At 42.7% G+C, this 18,787-nt stretch overlaps 1 protein-coding gene across 1 annotated transcript in view; it reads left to right on the forward strand.

The window, feature by feature from the left end:
* Window positions 1–18,515, forward strand: part of TTI1 (TELO2 interacting protein 1) — a 57,492-nt gene extending 38,977 nt beyond the window's left edge. Inside the window, 1 exon segment of the mRNA XM_029613492.1 lies at window positions 17,445–18,515. Coding sequence (XP_029469352.1) covers window positions 17,445–17,628 — 184 coding nt within the window. The 3' untranslated portion in view covers window positions 17,629–18,515.
* The last annotated feature ends 272 nt before the right edge of the window (window positions 18,516–18,787 follow it).

The following is an 18,787-nucleotide window of genomic DNA, read 5'->3' on the forward strand; positions in this document are numbered from 1 at the left end:
GTTATCGGCAGAATAAGGCTTCAGGAGGCGTTCAGAGGCAGGCCTCGGAAAGACAGCAGTCCTAGAGCCAATCCTTTCACTGTCGAAAGCAGAACTGAGATAGCTCTGGCCGGGGTGGTGGTGGAGCCAAATCTACCCAATGAAGCGAGGCTGGCCCGCTCCTCAGATCCAGTCATAAGGGGTCGGTTGACTCTTTTTTTTTTACGAGGAGTGGGCCAAGATCACGTCTGACCAGTTGGTCTTAAGCATCATAAGGCAAGGTTACGCTTTAGAATTTACACATCCGCTAAGGGACTTGTTCACAGTCTCCCCATGCGCTTCCGAGGGGAAAAGGCGGGAGATGCAGCAAACCCACAGCCGCCTGCATATGCTTGGAGTCATTGTTCCTGTCCCCTAGAAGAACGGGAGACAGGTCGCTATTCCATTTATTTCGTCATTCCAAAGAAGGAGGGAACGTTCCACCCAATTTTGGACTTAAAAAGAGTAAATATGACTCAAGGTTCCTCATTTTCAGATGGAGACCCTGCGCTCTGTGATTGCAGCAGTGCACAAGGGGGGGTTCTTGGCTTCCCTGGATTTGACTGAGGCATACTTGCACATAGGGATCCAGCCCAACTATCAGAGATATCTCTGGTTCATGGTCCTAGGGATGCATTTTCAATTTCTATTTATTTATTTAAAACCTTTTCTATACCGACATTCATATAAAATATCACATCGGTTTACATATAACTCGAGTAGCATAACTCGGAAAAGAGGCAAAGTTACAATGAATGGGGGAAAATAACTTGGAAGTATGAGGAGTCAGAGTAAAAGGAGATTAAGTAGTAAAGAGGTAATGGGTGACTAGCTAGGACATAATTAGACTAACTGGAAAGGCAAAAAGGGAGTCAACTGTTAGTTCAATGGTTTATATACGATGGTTTATATACAATTAAGGGGTAAAAGGTACTTAAGTAAGCAAAGGGATAGAGGGACTAATTAGGGAGGGGAGGGGCCATGGAAGAATGATAGAAGCGGAGCCGTCGCCCTCCCATTTAGTCTGGCAACGGTTCCGAGGACCTTCACCAAGGTGATGGTTGTGGTGATGGCGGCTCTCAAGAAGGAGGGCGTCCTGGTTCACCCATATCTGGACGACTGACTTATTCGGGCAAAGTCAGAGGTCCTTTGCAGGCAAGCAGTGGACTTGGTGCTGCAATGGTTGAGATCCTTGGGGTGGCTAGTAAATCTGTCCAAGAGAGATTTCCCCTTCTCAGATCTTGGAATTTCTGGGGGCGTGTTTCGATACCAAGGTGGGGAAGGTTTTTCTTCAATGAGGATCGCTTTGGAAAATTGCAGATGCAAGTTAGCAGATTATTGGAGATGCAGGTGCTCAGAGTCTGGAATTACTTGCAGGTTCTTGGTTCCATGGTGTCCACTTTCAAGCTGGTTCCTTGGTGTTTGCTCATATGCTGCCTCTGCAGTCTGCATTGCTTTCCCAGTAGGACTCGTTATCAGAACAATTTCAACTTCCGCTACCTCTTATGGAGTTAGCCAGCTCCAGTCTCTCATGGTGGCTTGGTCATGACTAGTTGAGGTGCGGGGTGGACTTGGAGCATCCAGACCAGGTGGTTGTTACCACTGATGCCAGTCTCTCCAGGTGGGGAGCGGTGTGCCAAGACCAGTTGGTGCAGGGCCAGTGGTCAGTGGAGGAAGTGTTGTGGTCTATCGCTTAGAGACTAGAATGGTGCAGCTAGCGCTGCATACATTCCTACCGCTCTTGGATGGAAGGCCAGTGAGAATCTTGTCAGACAGTGTGACGACGGTGGCTTATAGCAACCGACAGGGTAGTACCAAGAGTCGTGCAGTGACTCAGGAAGCCCAGGAATTAATCCACTGGGCAGAGCAGCATCTGGCGCTATTAGTGGCTTCTCACATCGCCGGCATAGGCAATGTACAAGCAGATTTTCTCAGCAACAGCTAGATCCCGGAGAGTGGGAGTTGTTGGAGGAAGCAATGCGCCTTATTCTTCGCAGATGGGGCAGGCCCCCCATAGGTTTAATGGCAACTCACTGAAATGCCAAGGCTCCGTACTTCTTAAGTGGCAGACAGGAGTGCAGAGCAGAAGGTTTTGATATCTTGTTTCTTCCTTGTCCAAGGGTCATCCTTCTGTAAGTGTTTCCGCCGTGGCTGCTGGTAAGCAAAATATTACGGTGTATAAAGATCCATCTGGGAGAAGTAATTCTAGTAGCTCCAGAGTGGCCGCGGCGACCTTGGTTTGCAGATCTCATCAATCTGATAGTGGACGGGCCATTGAGGCATGCTCATCTACCAAAGCTTCTGTGCCAAGGTCCCAGATTTTCAGATCAGGCGGCTCGCTTCTGTCTCGTGGCTTGGCTTTTGAGAGGAAATGCTTAAGGGAGAAAGGATATTCTGAGGATGTCATTTCTACTCTCTTGTAAGCTAGAAAGACTTCCACCTCCTTGGCATATGTGACGGTCTGAAGAGTTTTTGAGACTTGGTGCACGGAGCAGGGGGTTGAAACTACTCGGGCATCCATAGCAAATATTCTGTCCTCGCTTGCAGAGAGGATTGATGAAGGGCTTGGCCTTTAACTCCCTCAGAGTTCAGGTGGCTACTTCGAGGCAAGGTGCAGTGAGTTGCCCTAGCTGTACATCCAGATGTAGTACATTTTCTCTGGGGCATAAAACATTTGCATCTTCTGGTTCAGAATTTGTATCCCTCTTGGAACCTTAACTTGATCTTTAGGGATATGTGTGTGGCTCCATTTGAGCCTCTTAGAAGGGCTACTATGAAGGATCTCACTTTAAAGGTGGTTTTCTTGGTGGCAATTTGCTCTGCTAAAAGGATCTCGGAACTTCAGGCCTTGTCTTGCAGGGATCCATTTTTGAGAATTATGGATTCGGGAGTCTCGTTGAGGACGGTTCCTTCCTTCCGAAGGTGGTGTCGTCGTTCCATTTAAGTCAATCGGTCGAGCTCCTGGCCTTTCCAAATTTGGATGCTTCAGTGCCTCACTGGAGAGAGTTGCGAGTCTTGGATGTAAAGCGAGCATTGTTGTGAAACTTAAGGTCACTAATAGCTTCCGATTGTCAAATCATCTTTTTGTGCTATGGAGTGGTGCAAATAAGGGTTATAAGTCATCCAAATCCACGATTGCAAGCTAGTTGAAGAAAGCTATAGGTTTGGCGTACATCTGTCAGTGTCGTCCTGTCCCGGAGGGGTTAAGGGCTCACTCCACTCGTTCTCAGTCGGCCTCCTGGGCCGAATGTCAACAGGTATCACCTCAAGAGATTTTTCGCGCTACTGGGAAGTCCTTGCATACATTCACCAGGCATTATCGTTTGGATGACCAGGCCTCAGAGGCCAGGAGTTTTGGCGAAAGTGTTCTTCAAGCGGGACTCTCACAGTTCCTCCCCATATAGGGAAGTTAGAATACATCCCAGGAGTCTGGACTAATCTGGCTACATACAGGAAAAGGAAAATTGGTTCTTACCTGCTAATTTTCATTCCTGTAGTACCACAGATCACTCCAGAGTCCCGCCTAGTTATTGTGGGCAGATTTGGAGAGTCCACTCAATCGGTTATTGTAAATAGTCTGAAGAGTGTTGCAGGTTTTTTGTTTAGTTCCTCACATTTAAATGTTCCTAAGATTTATAAGTATCCACTTCCTTCTGCTCATTCAGGGGGATATTAATGTATGGTTGGTGTTGGTGTAAGTTGGTATCTTGGCTTGGGTACTTCTCAATACTGAGGGTCTGCAAGTGGTACACCAGGTTATATGGCAGTGTCAACTTTCTGTCTCCATCTACTGAAAGGGAGGCAAAACCCAGGAGTCTGGCTGATCTGTGGTTCTACCAGAACAAAAATTAGCAGGTCAGAACCAATTTTCCTTTTACCCTTTCAAATAGCACTAGGACTAGAGAACTAGAAACTAGCAGGTAGCAGATTTAAAACAAATTGAGAAAGTATTTTCTGCTTCATCCAGTCAAGATCAGTCCAGACGAATGGGTTATGCACACCAACCAGCAGAAGGAGACAGAGATCAACAAGTGTACTGATGGCACTCTTTATATACCGATAAATATACTCCAAAGCTAGAGAGTACAAAAATCCACAGTAAAAAAAAATTCCACCTGACTAAAAATATTAGATATGTCACTCCTAACCTAAAACACAACATGGTATACGTATAGGCGCATGGTATATAGGACCTTCATATTTAAGGGCTCATAGCATTGCAAAAAGTTCATCAAGCAACTGAATTGTTGCAATTATCCCACATTGTACAGGGTGGCCTATGGAAAAGTTGCCTGCCTGCGTGGCACTGGTATTGGAAGCGGGCTACTTTTCCATGGGCCACCCTGTATAATCATCTTTCCTTTTGCTGGTATCATACAACTTATTTTTTGTTCATTTTGTAATTATGCAAATAAAATTGCACTTATCTCAAAAAGATGTCATATTCATCTGTGTCTTGTATCTAGCATATTGGGTATGCCGGATTTCCCACATCCTGTGGATTATTGTTCAAAGACCCGATATGGTCTGTGTTTCGGAAGATAAAACTTCCTACTTCAGGGGAATCTGTGTGACCCAAACTGGAAAACTTCCACAAGATAGCGATTCTGTAAATATCCCGTAGCTCTATGAAACACCTTTCAACATGGCTTTTATCTAATATTTTTAATCATATTATGAATTTTGGAATCCTTATAATATATCTCTCTATTGCTGACACCAGCCTGCCAGTTTTCTCTTTCTCCAGCAGATGGTGGACTTGCATCCTGTGCTGTAGACTCAGGCCTGGTAGAGCTGAACAGGAAAAATATTTTGTAGCTCTTGAGGTAAAAGACTGGTCTCTTCCTCCCTCAGTGGAGCAGAGCCCCTAGCTGTTAGAAGAAATGAAGAAAGGAAAAAAAATCAGTGAAGGCAGAACAGCTCTAGAGGTTAACAGGACAGGTCCAGGGGACTTCCAGGAGTTTTGAATAAGAGTATTCTTTGCCTCCCTCTCTCCTCTCCCCATCCTCTTCCTCCTCTCTTGGTGCTGCTTTTCCTCCTTTTTGTCTTCCTATATCATAAGTGGACTACTTCTTTAAATCCATATTGCCGTATTCCAATAAAGAATACAAATAAAAGAGGGCCGGGAATTGGAGGATCTGTCAGCAGCAGCACACAGTGGCAGCACTGGAGCCATAGTTTGGCTGCTTTGGGGGACAATTTATCAATCCAGCTGGTGAGTTGCAGCAAGCTGGGGGACATTATTGTTTCCGCCACGTTTCTCAGTTCAGTGGGGCACGTGAGCAAGATAGTGCCGGCAGGGGAGTACAGGAGAAAAACCATGCTCTGCTCTGCCAGCCATATGCTCAGAGTACAGGTCAGCACCTCCATTAAAGTTTGCAGGGAGTGTTCCTTGGCCTAGAAGAGCTGGCCAAGAGCTGGCCTTGGCATAGAATCCTGGCCAAGCCAGGATTTTATGGCAATAGTGGAATCTGAAGGCAGGATGCTGAGCTGGATGGTCCTTTGGCTGACCCAGCATGGCATTTCTTATGATGGACTAATTAATATTTGCATTAGCTGATCTGTTCCAGAAAAGATCATCTTTCTCTTCAGGTAATCTTAGTGGGGGTTTTTGTTTGTTTTTGGTTTTGATCTGATAACACAGTGGTATTCACCCCAAACCCTGGAGCATTGCAACTAGAATGGTTTTTCAGGATATTGCTAATGAATATGTATGAGATATATTTATTTATTTATTTATTTTTGGTTTTTATATACCGATCTTCCTACATTAGATGCAAATCAAACCGGTTTACATAGAACAAGAAGAAACTTGCTAAAAAGGCATTACATAAAACAATGAACAATTATGCAACATTAAATAACATTGTCAAGAGAGTCAACTAATTATACAAAATTGAATTAAATGGTAATCAAAGTGAACATTTGATGTCCTTGTGTTGAACTTAGATAGGTTGAGAGTAACTGAAGGATTCTTCCAGGGAACCTGAAAAAAAGAAGGAGACTAAAAACAAAGCAAACCAAAAAAGTGAGAAATAAGCAGAGAGGTGTAGCTAAAGAAGGAGGTAATGCTATGAGCTAACAAGAAGGTTCTGGAAAAGCAAGCTTGAATAACCACATTTTAAGTTTCTTCTTAAACGAGATAGGGCAAGTCTCTTGTCGGAGTTCTCGAGGGAGAGAGTTCCAGTTAGAAGGACCTGCAATAGAAAAGGCCCTTTTTCTTAGAGTTGTTTTAGCTTGAGGGATGAAGAGGGTCCCTAGGTATGCTTTTCTCAAGGGTCTAGTGGAATGATTATGACGAATTTGGAAAGTAAGATCTAGAGGGGCAAGATTGAGTAGGTTTTTATGTGTGATGGAAGTACTTTATAGATGATTCTATATTTGATGGGGAGCCAGTGGAGGTTGTAAAGTATTGGAGTGATGTGATTCCTCCTTGATGACAGAACCCTGGCAGCTGAATTCATTAACATTTGTAATGGTTTTATAGTTACAGCAGGGAGACCGAACAACAAAGAGTTACAGTAATCAATTTTTGTAAGTAAGATTGCTTGAAGGACCAGACGGAAATCAAAGAAGTGTAGAAGAGGTTTAAGTTTTTTAAGGACTTGTAATTTGAAAAAGCAATCTTTAGTCGTATTGTTGACAAATTTTTTAAAATTGAATTGGTTATCCAAGAAAGTGCCTAAATCTCTTACAAACGAGGAATTTTTGAAGTTATCAGGTATTGTTGAAGAGTGTTGAGGAGAATGGTTATCAGCCTGAGGTTGCGCATTTGGGTGAAAGATAGTTTCTTTAGTAAGAAGGTTTTCATCATGAGAGATGATAAGGAATTCTGTCTTGTCTTTATTAATGACTAGGTTAATTTTAAAGAGTAAAGCGCTGATTTCCTGGAAGCAATTGTTCCAAAAGGAGACAGTTTTTTGCATGCACACTGCCTACATTGTATGCAAATATATCTCAAGCATATTCATTAGGGCTGCCCTGAAAACCTAAGCTGTTTGCAGCCATGTAGGGCTGGGAGTGAATACCACTTAATAGTGTTTTTCTGGTCCTTGCCTCAATTGGGAATAAAGCATTATGTACCTTTGCTCATAGCCAGCTGGTGGTTTTCCCCAAATTTTCATTTCCTTATTCTGCTCCCTCCATAATCCAGCCATTGCAGACTATCTCTTCTTTCAGCAACCAACAATATGTACCCTGAACTACATCCATAGGGTATCACTTTTATGCAATGGTTGGAGATCATTTCCACATACACTCTCCACTGAGTGCTATGAGCAATGTTTCAGTATTGTTGTAATAAGAAACTAGAAGATGAATGGTATTAATATATCAAAAACTTCACCTAAGGAAAATACTGAGATTGATATAATGCTTTATATGAGCATTGAATATTTGTAGATGATGACCTTCAAATAGATAGATGCCAACAGCACTCACGTTCAAAGTGACTAATATCTTGGTGAGGCACAACTGAGTTTCTAATCATTGGTCAAATTGATCAAATTTTTAGATTTTTTTTTAGTTGCGCATTGTATACACATAAAACCGAGAGATATCTGGGAGAGAAGACTGTGGTCTGCATTTGTATGCACCCTCTAGAATAAGAGAGAACCACCACCTGCACCTTCAGGATATTAAGAGCCAAGCCCTTAGAAAGACCTTCCTGCAGAAACTCCAGAATCAATGGAACCGATGCGTTTCCAGGAGTTCAGTGACTCCCAGAACACCAAGCCCCAAAAATTCTCAAAATAAGCATGTAAGCCAAGGAAGTGGAGAATTTTCTAGCTTTCAGGAGCAACGCCACTACAGCAAAAGAGTAGCCTTTCTTCACTAAATGTGCCCTCTCGAGGGCTAAAATGTAAGGCAGAATGTGAGACATTGGACCCTGACACAATAACTGCTCATGTGGTGGACGCTTCGGAGGACGGTCGCACAACGGAGATCCGCATACCACGGCTGGCGAGACCAGTCCGGAGCCACTAGGAGCACCAGTCCTGGATGTCCGACAGTTCTCTCTCTGCCTATCATGGGCCAAGGTGGAAGCAATTTCACCAGCATCGGTCGGGACGCTGGTGAAATTCTGAGACTGTCATTTTGAATATCAAAACACTGATTCAGTGTCGGGCTGTTGGGCTCGTTAGAAGAGACTCAAATCCATGCTGTTCTCAACAAGATAAGTTGTTCTGTGCAACTAAAAAAAATCTAAACATTTGATCAATTTGACCTACAATCATAAACTCAGACGCACTTCACTAAGACGTTAGTCACTCTGAATGTGAGTGCAGTCGGCATCTCTATCTATATGAAGCCGTCATCTACAGATATTCATATAAAGCGTTATTTCAATCACAATATATTCCTTAGGTGAATTATTTTTTAATGTGTGAACATTGTTTCTACAACATCCCCCCCCCCCAATCTCTGGCAGTCTGATGAGCAAAATCCAGGTTCGGGAGATGAACTGTGGTCTCCCACATTGCCAGTGTATGCAGATGATCTTACTCGACAGATCCCGCTTTTAATCTTTTGTGCATCATGTCTGCCTATCATGCAGCCGTTTACTCCTCGGTTCTGATTTCATGAAATCTCTGAAATTAGGTAGAGTAGGGCCTTCTAGTGGTTGGATGAGCAACCTCCAGCAAACACTTGATGATACAGACAGTGGTGCTGTGGCTGAATAGGTGGTGCTCTTCCCTCTTCGCTAATATTGAACCGGTCCTCCACCATGGGGATGAAGGACACTGGCCTGTGTGGTCCATTGCATTTTCTTTATGGGGCTTTATCTTGTGACCCTGAGCTTGGGGCTTGCAGGCATAACTAACTAGAATAATTTTACCTTAGGCAAAGTACTCCTATTGACTGAAAATAAATCTGTTGCTGGAATTGCATAACAGCTTGTGGGGAGGGAGCTGAGTCAGATTTAAAATTAAGAGAAAAGACTTAAAAATAAATGAAAGCATTGATCTCCATGCATCTTTTTGTTCCCTTTTAAAAAGAGGAGGAGAGAGCTTTTGGAGGGGCTTTACAACCCTGGCGTGTTGTCAATAGCATAACCTATTAACTTGTCATTCATTACTAGCAGTGGCAAGGTTACAGATGATGTAATAATTTGACCCAAACAAATGTATAACTACAGCTGTTAATGCTGCACATGTGGATATCCTCTTCCATGCAAACAGGGCTTTGATTTGCTTTACATTCCTAATGCTTCAGGAGCACACACAGTTGTATTTTTGTTTTCTTTAGAAATAAAATGATATGCAGCAGCCACTTTTGAAAAGATAGAACAATTTCTCTGTCAGTTTCACAAACCACCACATAACTTGAAATGATTAGTTATCCTTACTTGGGAAGTCCCAGACATGAACAGCAGAGGATGCTGCAGGTCAGGATTAAAATGTATTGGCAAGAGTGAGAGAGGCTGTCACACCAGGGGACACTGCAGGTCAAGTTCATATTAGCAAAAACTGTGTTGGGAGAGGCCTGAGGACATTGCAGGGCAAAAGTGAAGAGCAGAGTTTAGTAGCTTCTGCATAGCACCTGCTCGTCAGTCCATCACTGTCATAATTCTGTAAGGTCTAAAAAAAAAAGGCAAATCATTAGGGACTACATCTCAGCAGAAGATATCCATGTAAACTGAGATTAAAGCAATGAGATTCTAGGCTCCAGTCCTGAAACTCAGCGTATTTCTGTGACATGAACTGCTGATTACAGTCTAAATCCATGGAGGAAATAATCTTTTTGTATATAAAATGATCACAGTTGGCATTGTAGCTAGTAAGCCAAAATACAAATGCATGTTAAGAATAAAAGAACATAAGAATTGCTATCCTGGGTCAGACCAAGGTCCATTGAGCCCAGCATCCTCTCTCCGACAGTGTCCAATCCAAGTACCTGACAGATCCTATAAAGTAGATCTAATTTCTGTTGGCCTGGGATAACAATAGCTTTCTTTAGCTTCCTGGCTAATAATGTGTTATGGACGTTCCCTCCAGGACCTTGTCCATACCTCTTTTTAAACCCTGCTGTGCTATCATGGATATGGTTAAATATATCTAGACATGGTATACTGAGTGTGTTTTTTTAATTAAAATGATGTAACTGACTTACATGATTTAGTTGTGCATGGTGTTTCATGTCATTTTTTGTTCGTGCTTGGCTTAAAACTTTTTTTTTTCACATGCCGTCTCTTTTTTTTCTACTTTCTTCTAAGCAAAGGACCAGAAGTTGAGAGGTTAGGGAAACCGAATTACCCTTTCACTTAACTTGCGATTCGAGCGGAACAGCGTTGCAGCATCGTGATTGTGGGGGAGGGGGAGGGAACCTGGCCACATCGGTTGTAGGAGTGTTCTTAAGGTGAAAAAAATGCTAAAAAAATATCAGAGAGATTTCTTTTCACATTTATATATTCTCAACCCTAAAATGAAGGTGAGGAGGGGGTAACCTGCGTGCAGCGGTAGTTAAAACCCCCAAACATCTTGCTGAGCAGGCTGGATGGGCCATTTTGTTTTTTTGTGTGCGCTCATGTACTATGTTCAGGATATTTCTTTTTTTTTAATGTCTTTGTTTTTATTTTTTAAATGGACAGGGGGGGGTGGAGATTTTACCGTAAAGTCCTCTGCTTATGACTTTCTTTAACATAAGCGTCAGGTGTGCTAAAAAAAAAAAAAAAAAGTGATCACATGGGTAGAAGAATATTACAAATTATTCACAGGCTGATACAGTAAAGTTCACGGGAGAGCGGGCGAGCGTCTGCTCTCCCAGCACTGGCACAGACCAGTGTCCTGTGCGCGCGATTCAGTAAAAACTAAAATATTTAAATTAGGGCTGACAGTAAAAAAAAAGGCGCTAGGGACACTAGCGTGTCCCTAGTGCCTCTTTTTGGACAGGAGCGGCAGCTGTCAGCGGGTTTGAAAGCCGACGCTCAATTTTGCCGGCGTCGGTTCTCAAGCCCGCTGATAGCCACGGGTTCGGAAACCAGATGCCGGCAAAATTGACCATCCGGTTTTCGAGCCGCGGGCCGATTTCAGATTTTTTTTTTATTATTTTTTTAATTTTTGGGACCTCCGACTTAATATCGCCATGATAGTAAGTCGTAGGTGCACAGAAAAGCAGTTTTTCATGTTTTTCGTGCGGTTTCAACGCGCTATTACCCCTTACTGAATAAGGGGTAAAGCTAGCGCGTCCAAAACGAGCGTCCAAATGCTGGATAACAGTGCGCTCCGTCGGAGCGCACTGTACTGTATCGGCCTGATAGTGATTTTCTAATAGTTACATACAGATCCATATTCAGTGACTGACTGGATATCAAAGTTAGCTGGCTATCTTTGGAGGTATATTAAATAGTGCATGAAGCTGCACTATTGAATAAAGCTAGCTGGCTAACTATAGGACAAGCTAGGTTATCTGGCTAACTATCAGAGTTCCTCCCAGTTATGCCCCTACGTTATCTGGCAAAATTGTAGCCAACTAACTTATTAGCTGGCAGGAATTTAGCCGGATAAGTATCCAAATCTTCATTTAGCCAGATAACATCTGAATTATCTGTCTAAATGCTTTTGAATATGGACCTCCTTAATTTTTCATTGGAAAAAAACCAAAACATGTGCGTCGTATTTAGTCTGCTTTTGAGTGTTGCAGACATCCATTGTGGAGTGTGTTCCTCATACATTTTCTCCCGATTTTTATTACTGGCTGTTAAGAATATGTCCAGTTTATCTTTGAAAACTATCTTTTGAGTTGCCTCAGTTTATTCAGGAAAGTGAGATTGGCTTAGCTGTTGCTAGAGTGGAGCATTCTGCAGGCCGCGCTCCCCAGTCCATCTTGTGGGCTGCTTCGCGACGTCGGAATTCCTGGAGTCTGTTCCTGTCCATCAGTCCTTCTCAGAAGCCTCCATGTTCCATCTCATACCCTCACCCCTGCTTCCCTGCTGTGCCACGTTACCTCCCGCGCTGTACCATCCTAGCTGTGGCCCTTTGCACAGCTCTGCCTTGTGCTCCCTCAGCCTGGCTTATGGTGTGCCAGGCATCCGAGCCCTGGATGCCAAACTGCTGGCTCCGAATTTGCGTGCACTAATCACTAAATATTGTTTTTCCTGATCTCTAGTTGAAAAGTAATAAAATCTATTCTCCGGGCTGCACTTGAACAGATGTTAATTAATAAATCTCACCTTAACCAAGCTGAAAAGCACTAAAACAAGATGCTGTTTATGGAGTGAAAATGAACCATGCTCCATGTTTCATTTAAACTCAGGTATATAAATATTCTTTGCCTTGGAAACGAAGGTTGCCAAGGAGAACTACCTGTTAGAGTTCTAAATTTAAAATAACAGATTGTTATTTAAGCAGAGAGAGCCCACAGATTGTCACAAAATAATTGCACCATTTAACCATTAGTGGGTAAAGAACATAGATGGGCACCTTGAGATAGGATGGGGTAGGGGGAAACTGGTGGAGAGGGAAGGGAGCAGATGAACTTCAGATGGCTGCAAGCCCTGCTGCTGCCATTCAGAGAATGAAGCTTTAAAGATGGAAATATCAAAACAAAGGGCATGGGATGATGTTAGTTTCAAAGTTATTCACATTAAAAGAAAATTTGTATAGCAGATGAGATGTGGGTGCACTGGCTGAGCATAGCTAAACCTAGAAAAAAAAATAGTAGGCAGGCACCCCAAAAGTAAAGCAAGATACAGAATATTTCAATATACATTTACGATATATGGCGCATGCATCAAACTTCTACCTGACGCTTGAGTTCCCATCACAGGACTTTCATCTGCCAATAGACCTGAACGTATTTAAATATATTTCCAAAGGCAATTATGAATGATCCTAATTCGGCAAAGCTAATGAACTTCTATTGTGTTTTGTGCTGTTAGACACGTTGCAAGCATGACAAGGCATGCTTTTGGTAGGCATGTGCATTTGTTTTTCACGAATTAGACTGTTTCGTTGAGACTAAAATTGGCTAATTCGTCATGGTTTGGGGGTGCCGGAAAAAAACCCTGAATTTTTCTGAAATTTTGGAAAAAATCCATAGTTCATGTTAGTGTGCGCTAACCATAGTTAGTGTGCATTAATACGAAAATCAGGACCCACAAAAAAAAAACAAAATAAAACGGGGGAAAACGAAATTTCCTGCAGGGGCCCGAAAACGAAGCCCGAACCGATAAAAATAAACAATGCACATCTCTAGCTTTTGGTGACCGTAACTTTATAATAGCCCGCAGAGGGCTAAATTCTTCACCTGCATGCTTTAGCCCGACTTTTCAAAGCAGCATTAAATGCATAAGTCGATTTTCAAAATGTGTGGGTTGTCCCTGCTCATGCATACATAAACGTGCTGAAAATGTCTCCAGAGCAGGGGTGATATTTCCACTTGTATATTTGTTAGCCCTTTTGAAAATGTAAAGAATGTGTGTAAATGCTTTCCCTGCCCCAATTCCACCTCCCACCCTTCCCCCGGGAATGTCTCTTGCTCCTACAGATAAAAGTATACATGAAATGAGATTTTGCCCCGCGCACTTCAAGGCACCACTTGTGCATGTAAAACAGTGTTGCATGTGTGTAAGTTGCTTGAAAAATCAAGCCCAATGAGATGATATACATTGCAGCATTAGAAGGTCATGGAATGAGACTGAAGCATTGGCTAGGTACAAGTTATATATGTTGTAAGCTTATATTAAATTTTAGTTTTATTGGTGTTTGCCTGCTTTGTTCAGAATTTCTTTTTTAATATAGCATTTATTATAGCATTTATGAAAGCGATTTCTTGAGAAATTACTGCAGGATGTGCTTGGCTTGAATTATCTGTATGTTCTGTCCTTCTCTGTGAAGTTGAACTTGTATGTAGCATCTGCTTTTCAATTACTGCTGGACTCTTGTGTAGCAGTTTGAGCCACTCCAGCTTTTACAGGAATCTTAATTTGACATACCTGAGCTAACTATATCGTTGCAAGTAAAAATTAATCCAGGGGTGCTTAATACAACTCATGGGAAAAGCTGGAATGTCTTAAAATGTTGTTTTTTAAAATTTTAGAATCTTAAAATGTATTTCTTGGGCCTTACTTATTTCTCCCTGTGCTCATACACCCTTCACTTTTCTACTCATCCTTGCACAACTTTGCATGAACTGCAGAAAACTGAGCGCCTGTCTTCCCCCCGCCCCCAACAGCACCACCTTTTCAAATGCCCTTGCACCCCTCGCTACCTCTCACAGCTGTCCCAGAGCTGCAGAAAACGGGCCTCTTCATCCCTGGCTACCTCCCAATGACTCTGAAATGGCTTTACCAGAGCAGCAACAAACGGAGCACTTACGCCTCAGCCCAGCTCTGGAAATGTAATTTAATGTAACGATTTTTTAAAACCGTCTTTCCAGAAAAGACTGCTCAAGGCAGTATACAATAAAAAAACGCATAGCATGGCAAATGGAGGTACAATATTACAGAATAACATGAAAAGGATGCACAGTACAATGAATAACCATAAAACAGCACCATCAAAGCTTCCAAAAACAATAAAATGCAGTTCTCGCTTGCCTTTCCAGCTCTGGACCACTTCTGAGCAGAGGGAGGTAATAGCAAAACACCACATCAGAGCTGTAGGGTATTTTGTAGCATTTGCGTTTGCCTGATTGTGTCTGTGGGAGGACCATATTTCCTTCTAAAACTGGGCGCAGAATGCAGACCATTTCCACCAGTCTATCCAATCAAATGGCGTAAGTGCAGGACAGATGATCAAAAGTGAGCTTGGCTCAATGTTTCTTCATGTATTTATTTTATTTTGACTTAGCTCATACTCTTTCATTGGAGGCTCAAGGTGAGTTACATTCATGTACAGTCGGTATTTCCCTGACCCCAGACGGCTTACCAGTGGTGTGTCTAGTTATTGGACTTAGACACATCATTGAAATGCTGGAGATATGGATTTATTTGCAAAAAGTATGTCGTCCTATAAAATGACACAGGTTTTGCAAGCGACAGCTACTGCAGAAAAAGCCTAGCTGAATGCATGCAGTTCTACCCTTGTGTCCTCACCTGTCATTGAGGAATTGGAATCTGAAGAAGCTAGAACAGTTGCCAAGGGGAGGGGGTGGAAACTCAGATAGTGACAGAATTCAAGAAGGCCCAGGATAAACACACAGGATTCCTGGATTATGAAGAAGTGAGCGGCAAGCCACAGATCAACTGCGCCACTGCAACAGAAATGGTGCTGGGCAAACTAGAGAGGCCTTATCTGTTGTCATATCTTATGTTTCTATGATTTTCATGAACTAGGCAGGCTGTGCAGCACAACTAGCAAAAAAAGAAAAAAAAGATGACATCTAGCAACCTCTACAATCATAACACAGAAGACATGGGGTGGGGGAAATAGTTCTGATTCTACATAATAGCTTCATTGGACAATCATTTTATTTCAAAACATTTTTATATTACATTCATATCAATGGCTTCTAAAGAGTATATAAAAGCATAAAAAATGTCCATAATACAGCATAATCTAGATATCAGCTATAGCCAGCATTACTTGCCTCTCCTGCTATCATACTTGCCTTTTTTTTTTTTTATAAAGTGTTCATGTTCTGCTTTGAGCTTCATAATTCCTAAATGAAATACTCTGATTTATTGCAGGGCCTGACCAGTTACTCACCCATGGCAGGCTTAATGTCAGTAGTGTCCTGTTTAGAGGAATTCTTTTTCTCTGTTTGGCAATAGAACTGAACATGTTAAGTCTTGTTTCCACAAAAAATGATGCATGATCCTAATTGCCCCAGTTAATGAACTTTTCTTTGGGTGTTATGCAGTCAGACACCAAGCCATGTGTTATAAGGCATGCTTTTTACTTCTTTTTATTACATTTATAACTTGCTTAAATAGTAAAAAAATACCCTAAGCAGGGAGCATCAGTATAAAGAGACCATGAGGCCAATATTCAGCTGCTATCTGGCAAAGCAATTTAGCCAGCTAAACTTATCCAGCTAACTTAGTTGAGATATTGAGGGGAGAGGCTGCGCCACTGAATATATTTAGCTAGATAAGTTTATAAGGCTAACTATAGGACAGCCAAATAGCTATCCTTGACTTATCAGGGTAAGTAAGGCGAATAAGGCTGACTATTAGCACATCTGGTTACGTTAGCTGGATAAGTAGCTCCAACCCAGAATGCCCCTGTCCTACCCCTTACTTGTCCAGCTAACTGTTTAACCAAATAAGCAGCCGGCTCAGTGGCAGTGGCTGAGCATGGCCAAATTACGAAATTAACCAGCTAAGGGGCACTGATTATCAACCTCCATATATTTTATTTCAGCATTTATGTGGTGGCCCTAAATCAGGACACCATACAGCAAATTACATGCAAGTGCAATGAATCCCCACCATGAGGAGGTTCCTGTCTTAAGTCAGGGGTGGCCAGCTCCGGTCCTCGTTGCTGCAAACAGATCTTATTTTCAGGCTATCTGCAATGAATATGCATGAGATAGATTTACATCCACTGCCTCCGTTGTATAGAGAGAGATCCCATGCATGAAAACCGAGTCTGTTGGTGGCACTTGAGGAGCGAGGCTGGCCGCCTGTGATCTAAGAAACATGCTTGAGGCACTGGGGAAGTAGCAGAAGCAGGACTTGAACTCTGGTCTCTCGGTTCAGGCCTCGCCCCACTACTGAGCCACTCCTGGGAGAGTAGCAACACATTCTTGTTCTGCAGTGGATGTGGTCAAACAGCCTGGAAATCAGTACGTAGTGCCGTATGCTTATTGCCGAGGAAGAGCTTGCCCGAGCTTTGCTCTCCCGCTGAGTGCGCAAAAAGTGTGATTGTAATAAGCGAGCAGATCTGAGCTTGGCGTGGTGAAATGCACAGGGATGAGCAAAGTATATATCTTCACAAACTGACATAACTGGCAGGGGACCTTTTTAAGGGCCATGCTGTAACCGTGGCCAGAATAGAAGACACAAATGTCATTCTTTAAAAAAGAAAATGAAATAGTTTAGGTTGGAATAAAGAAAGGAGCTTATTCCCCCCTTACTATGCAGTAGTATTAAAGAAAAGAAATTTTAATCAAGAGAGCAAATAGACATGAACTGGAAGTAACTGAACATCCTCACCCAGACCATGCAAATATCTGACTTTTGCCCCAACCCTTTAGTCCCTGATTGGGTCATGCATGCTGGGTATGTATTTGGGATACGTCAAGGTGGTAATGGAACAGGTTTCTCCCAAGAAGTATTACCAGCATCACCCTAACTTCTTGTGATCCATTCTATTAAATGCGTCAGGTATACTTTGGTACCTTGGCTATGAAATAGATTCCAGAGAAGGGATATTTATGTTTTTGTTCATGAAAACTGCTAGCTAAATTGATTAAAAAAGATTATCAAATTCATCAAACAGCTTATCTCCCTTTCCCCTGTTTTATATTTGCTTTTGCAGCGTTTTTCACAGCCTCATCCGCGTGGACCCTGATGCTACCTGGCTCCTGTTAAGCGAGGTCTACTGCCCATTCGCCTACGAACTGCCTCATGCCTCTCTCTGCCCAGTGAAACTGGGTGGCATGGGGAAGCAGAGAAACGAGTTCACGGACAACGTCCTGCAGCTGCTGAAGGAGCTATCCTGAGCTGAGAAAGGCCTGCTCGGACCCCCTGGCATTATTTCTGCCCAGCGAGTACGAGGAGCTCTTTCTGGGGGAACCAGTCAGATGAAGAACAAGGGTGCACCATAAAAAAAAAAGGCGGAAATGCAAGAGTCACCTGCGGCCTCCTTTGTTGTCGAGACCTAGAATGAAACCCATCTAGAAGCAGAGGAGGGGCTGAAAGGAGGGGGGGAGGGGGATTTATCATCAACTTTCCAAGCTCCCTGAAAAAAAAATGAAACCGTCTTTTAGTGATGCCTTCAGCTTGGCAGTGAAGATTTACAACCAAGAGAATAAAGGAACAGGTGCAAATAGGACAGCGTAAAAAGACAGCTGTTGTGACAGACCTGACAATCTGTGTGCTCGATTTTTATAAACGCTGTCTCTTTTGTGAAGTTCTGTGTTTCATCACTCATTGTAGTCTTGTCACCATTGCCGCACTTAACACAGTTTTATTGTGCCACGTTTATAAAAACAGTATCTGAAGGTCAGCGAAGGAGGTGCCTCCTTTGTATTGGACTAACTTGAATACATTTGTAACCAGCTTTCAAGATTGATTTTTGTGTCTTTGTATCTGTGTGGACTCGCATGGCAACCTCACTACTGTATTTGGTTAAGATGGAAGATGCCACTCGTGGCCATGTAAAGAAGCAGAAGAGCCAGCTTGCTGAAATAAACCAAAACTGGAGGGTCAAAAGCTAGTCACAATTGTAGTCGTTAGTCCTCTTTATCTAAATGGACTAACTCAGCAGTCATGTTATTTAAGACTTAAAATTAGACTCAGGCATAATTGCTTAAACAGTAATCCAGTGCTGCTGTCTGAAGGGAAGGTGTTTCTTAGAACCTTAAATATGATATTAGTTTTCATTTTTTTCCCCAGCACAACACCTGCTTGATCAGGGGTGGGTACTTCCGGTCCTCGAGGGCCACAAACCAGTCTGGTTTTCAGGATATCCCTAATGAATATGCATGAGAGAGATTTGCATGCATTCTGCCTCAGTTGTATGCAAATCTATGTCATGCATATTCATTAGGATATCCTAAAACCTCAACAGGTTTGTGGCCCTCGAGGACTGGAATTGCCCACCTGTAGCAACGGTAATGAAGACACCTCACACGGGATTCAGGGTGAAGCGTGCTCTTC

Source organism: Rhinatrema bivittatum, chromosome 8 (assembly GCF_901001135.1).
Source record: "Rhinatrema bivittatum chromosome 8, aRhiBiv1.1, whole genome shotgun sequence".
In the NCBI taxonomy this organism is placed as follows: domain Eukaryota; kingdom Metazoa; phylum Chordata; class Amphibia; order Gymnophiona; family Rhinatrematidae; genus Rhinatrema; species Rhinatrema bivittatum.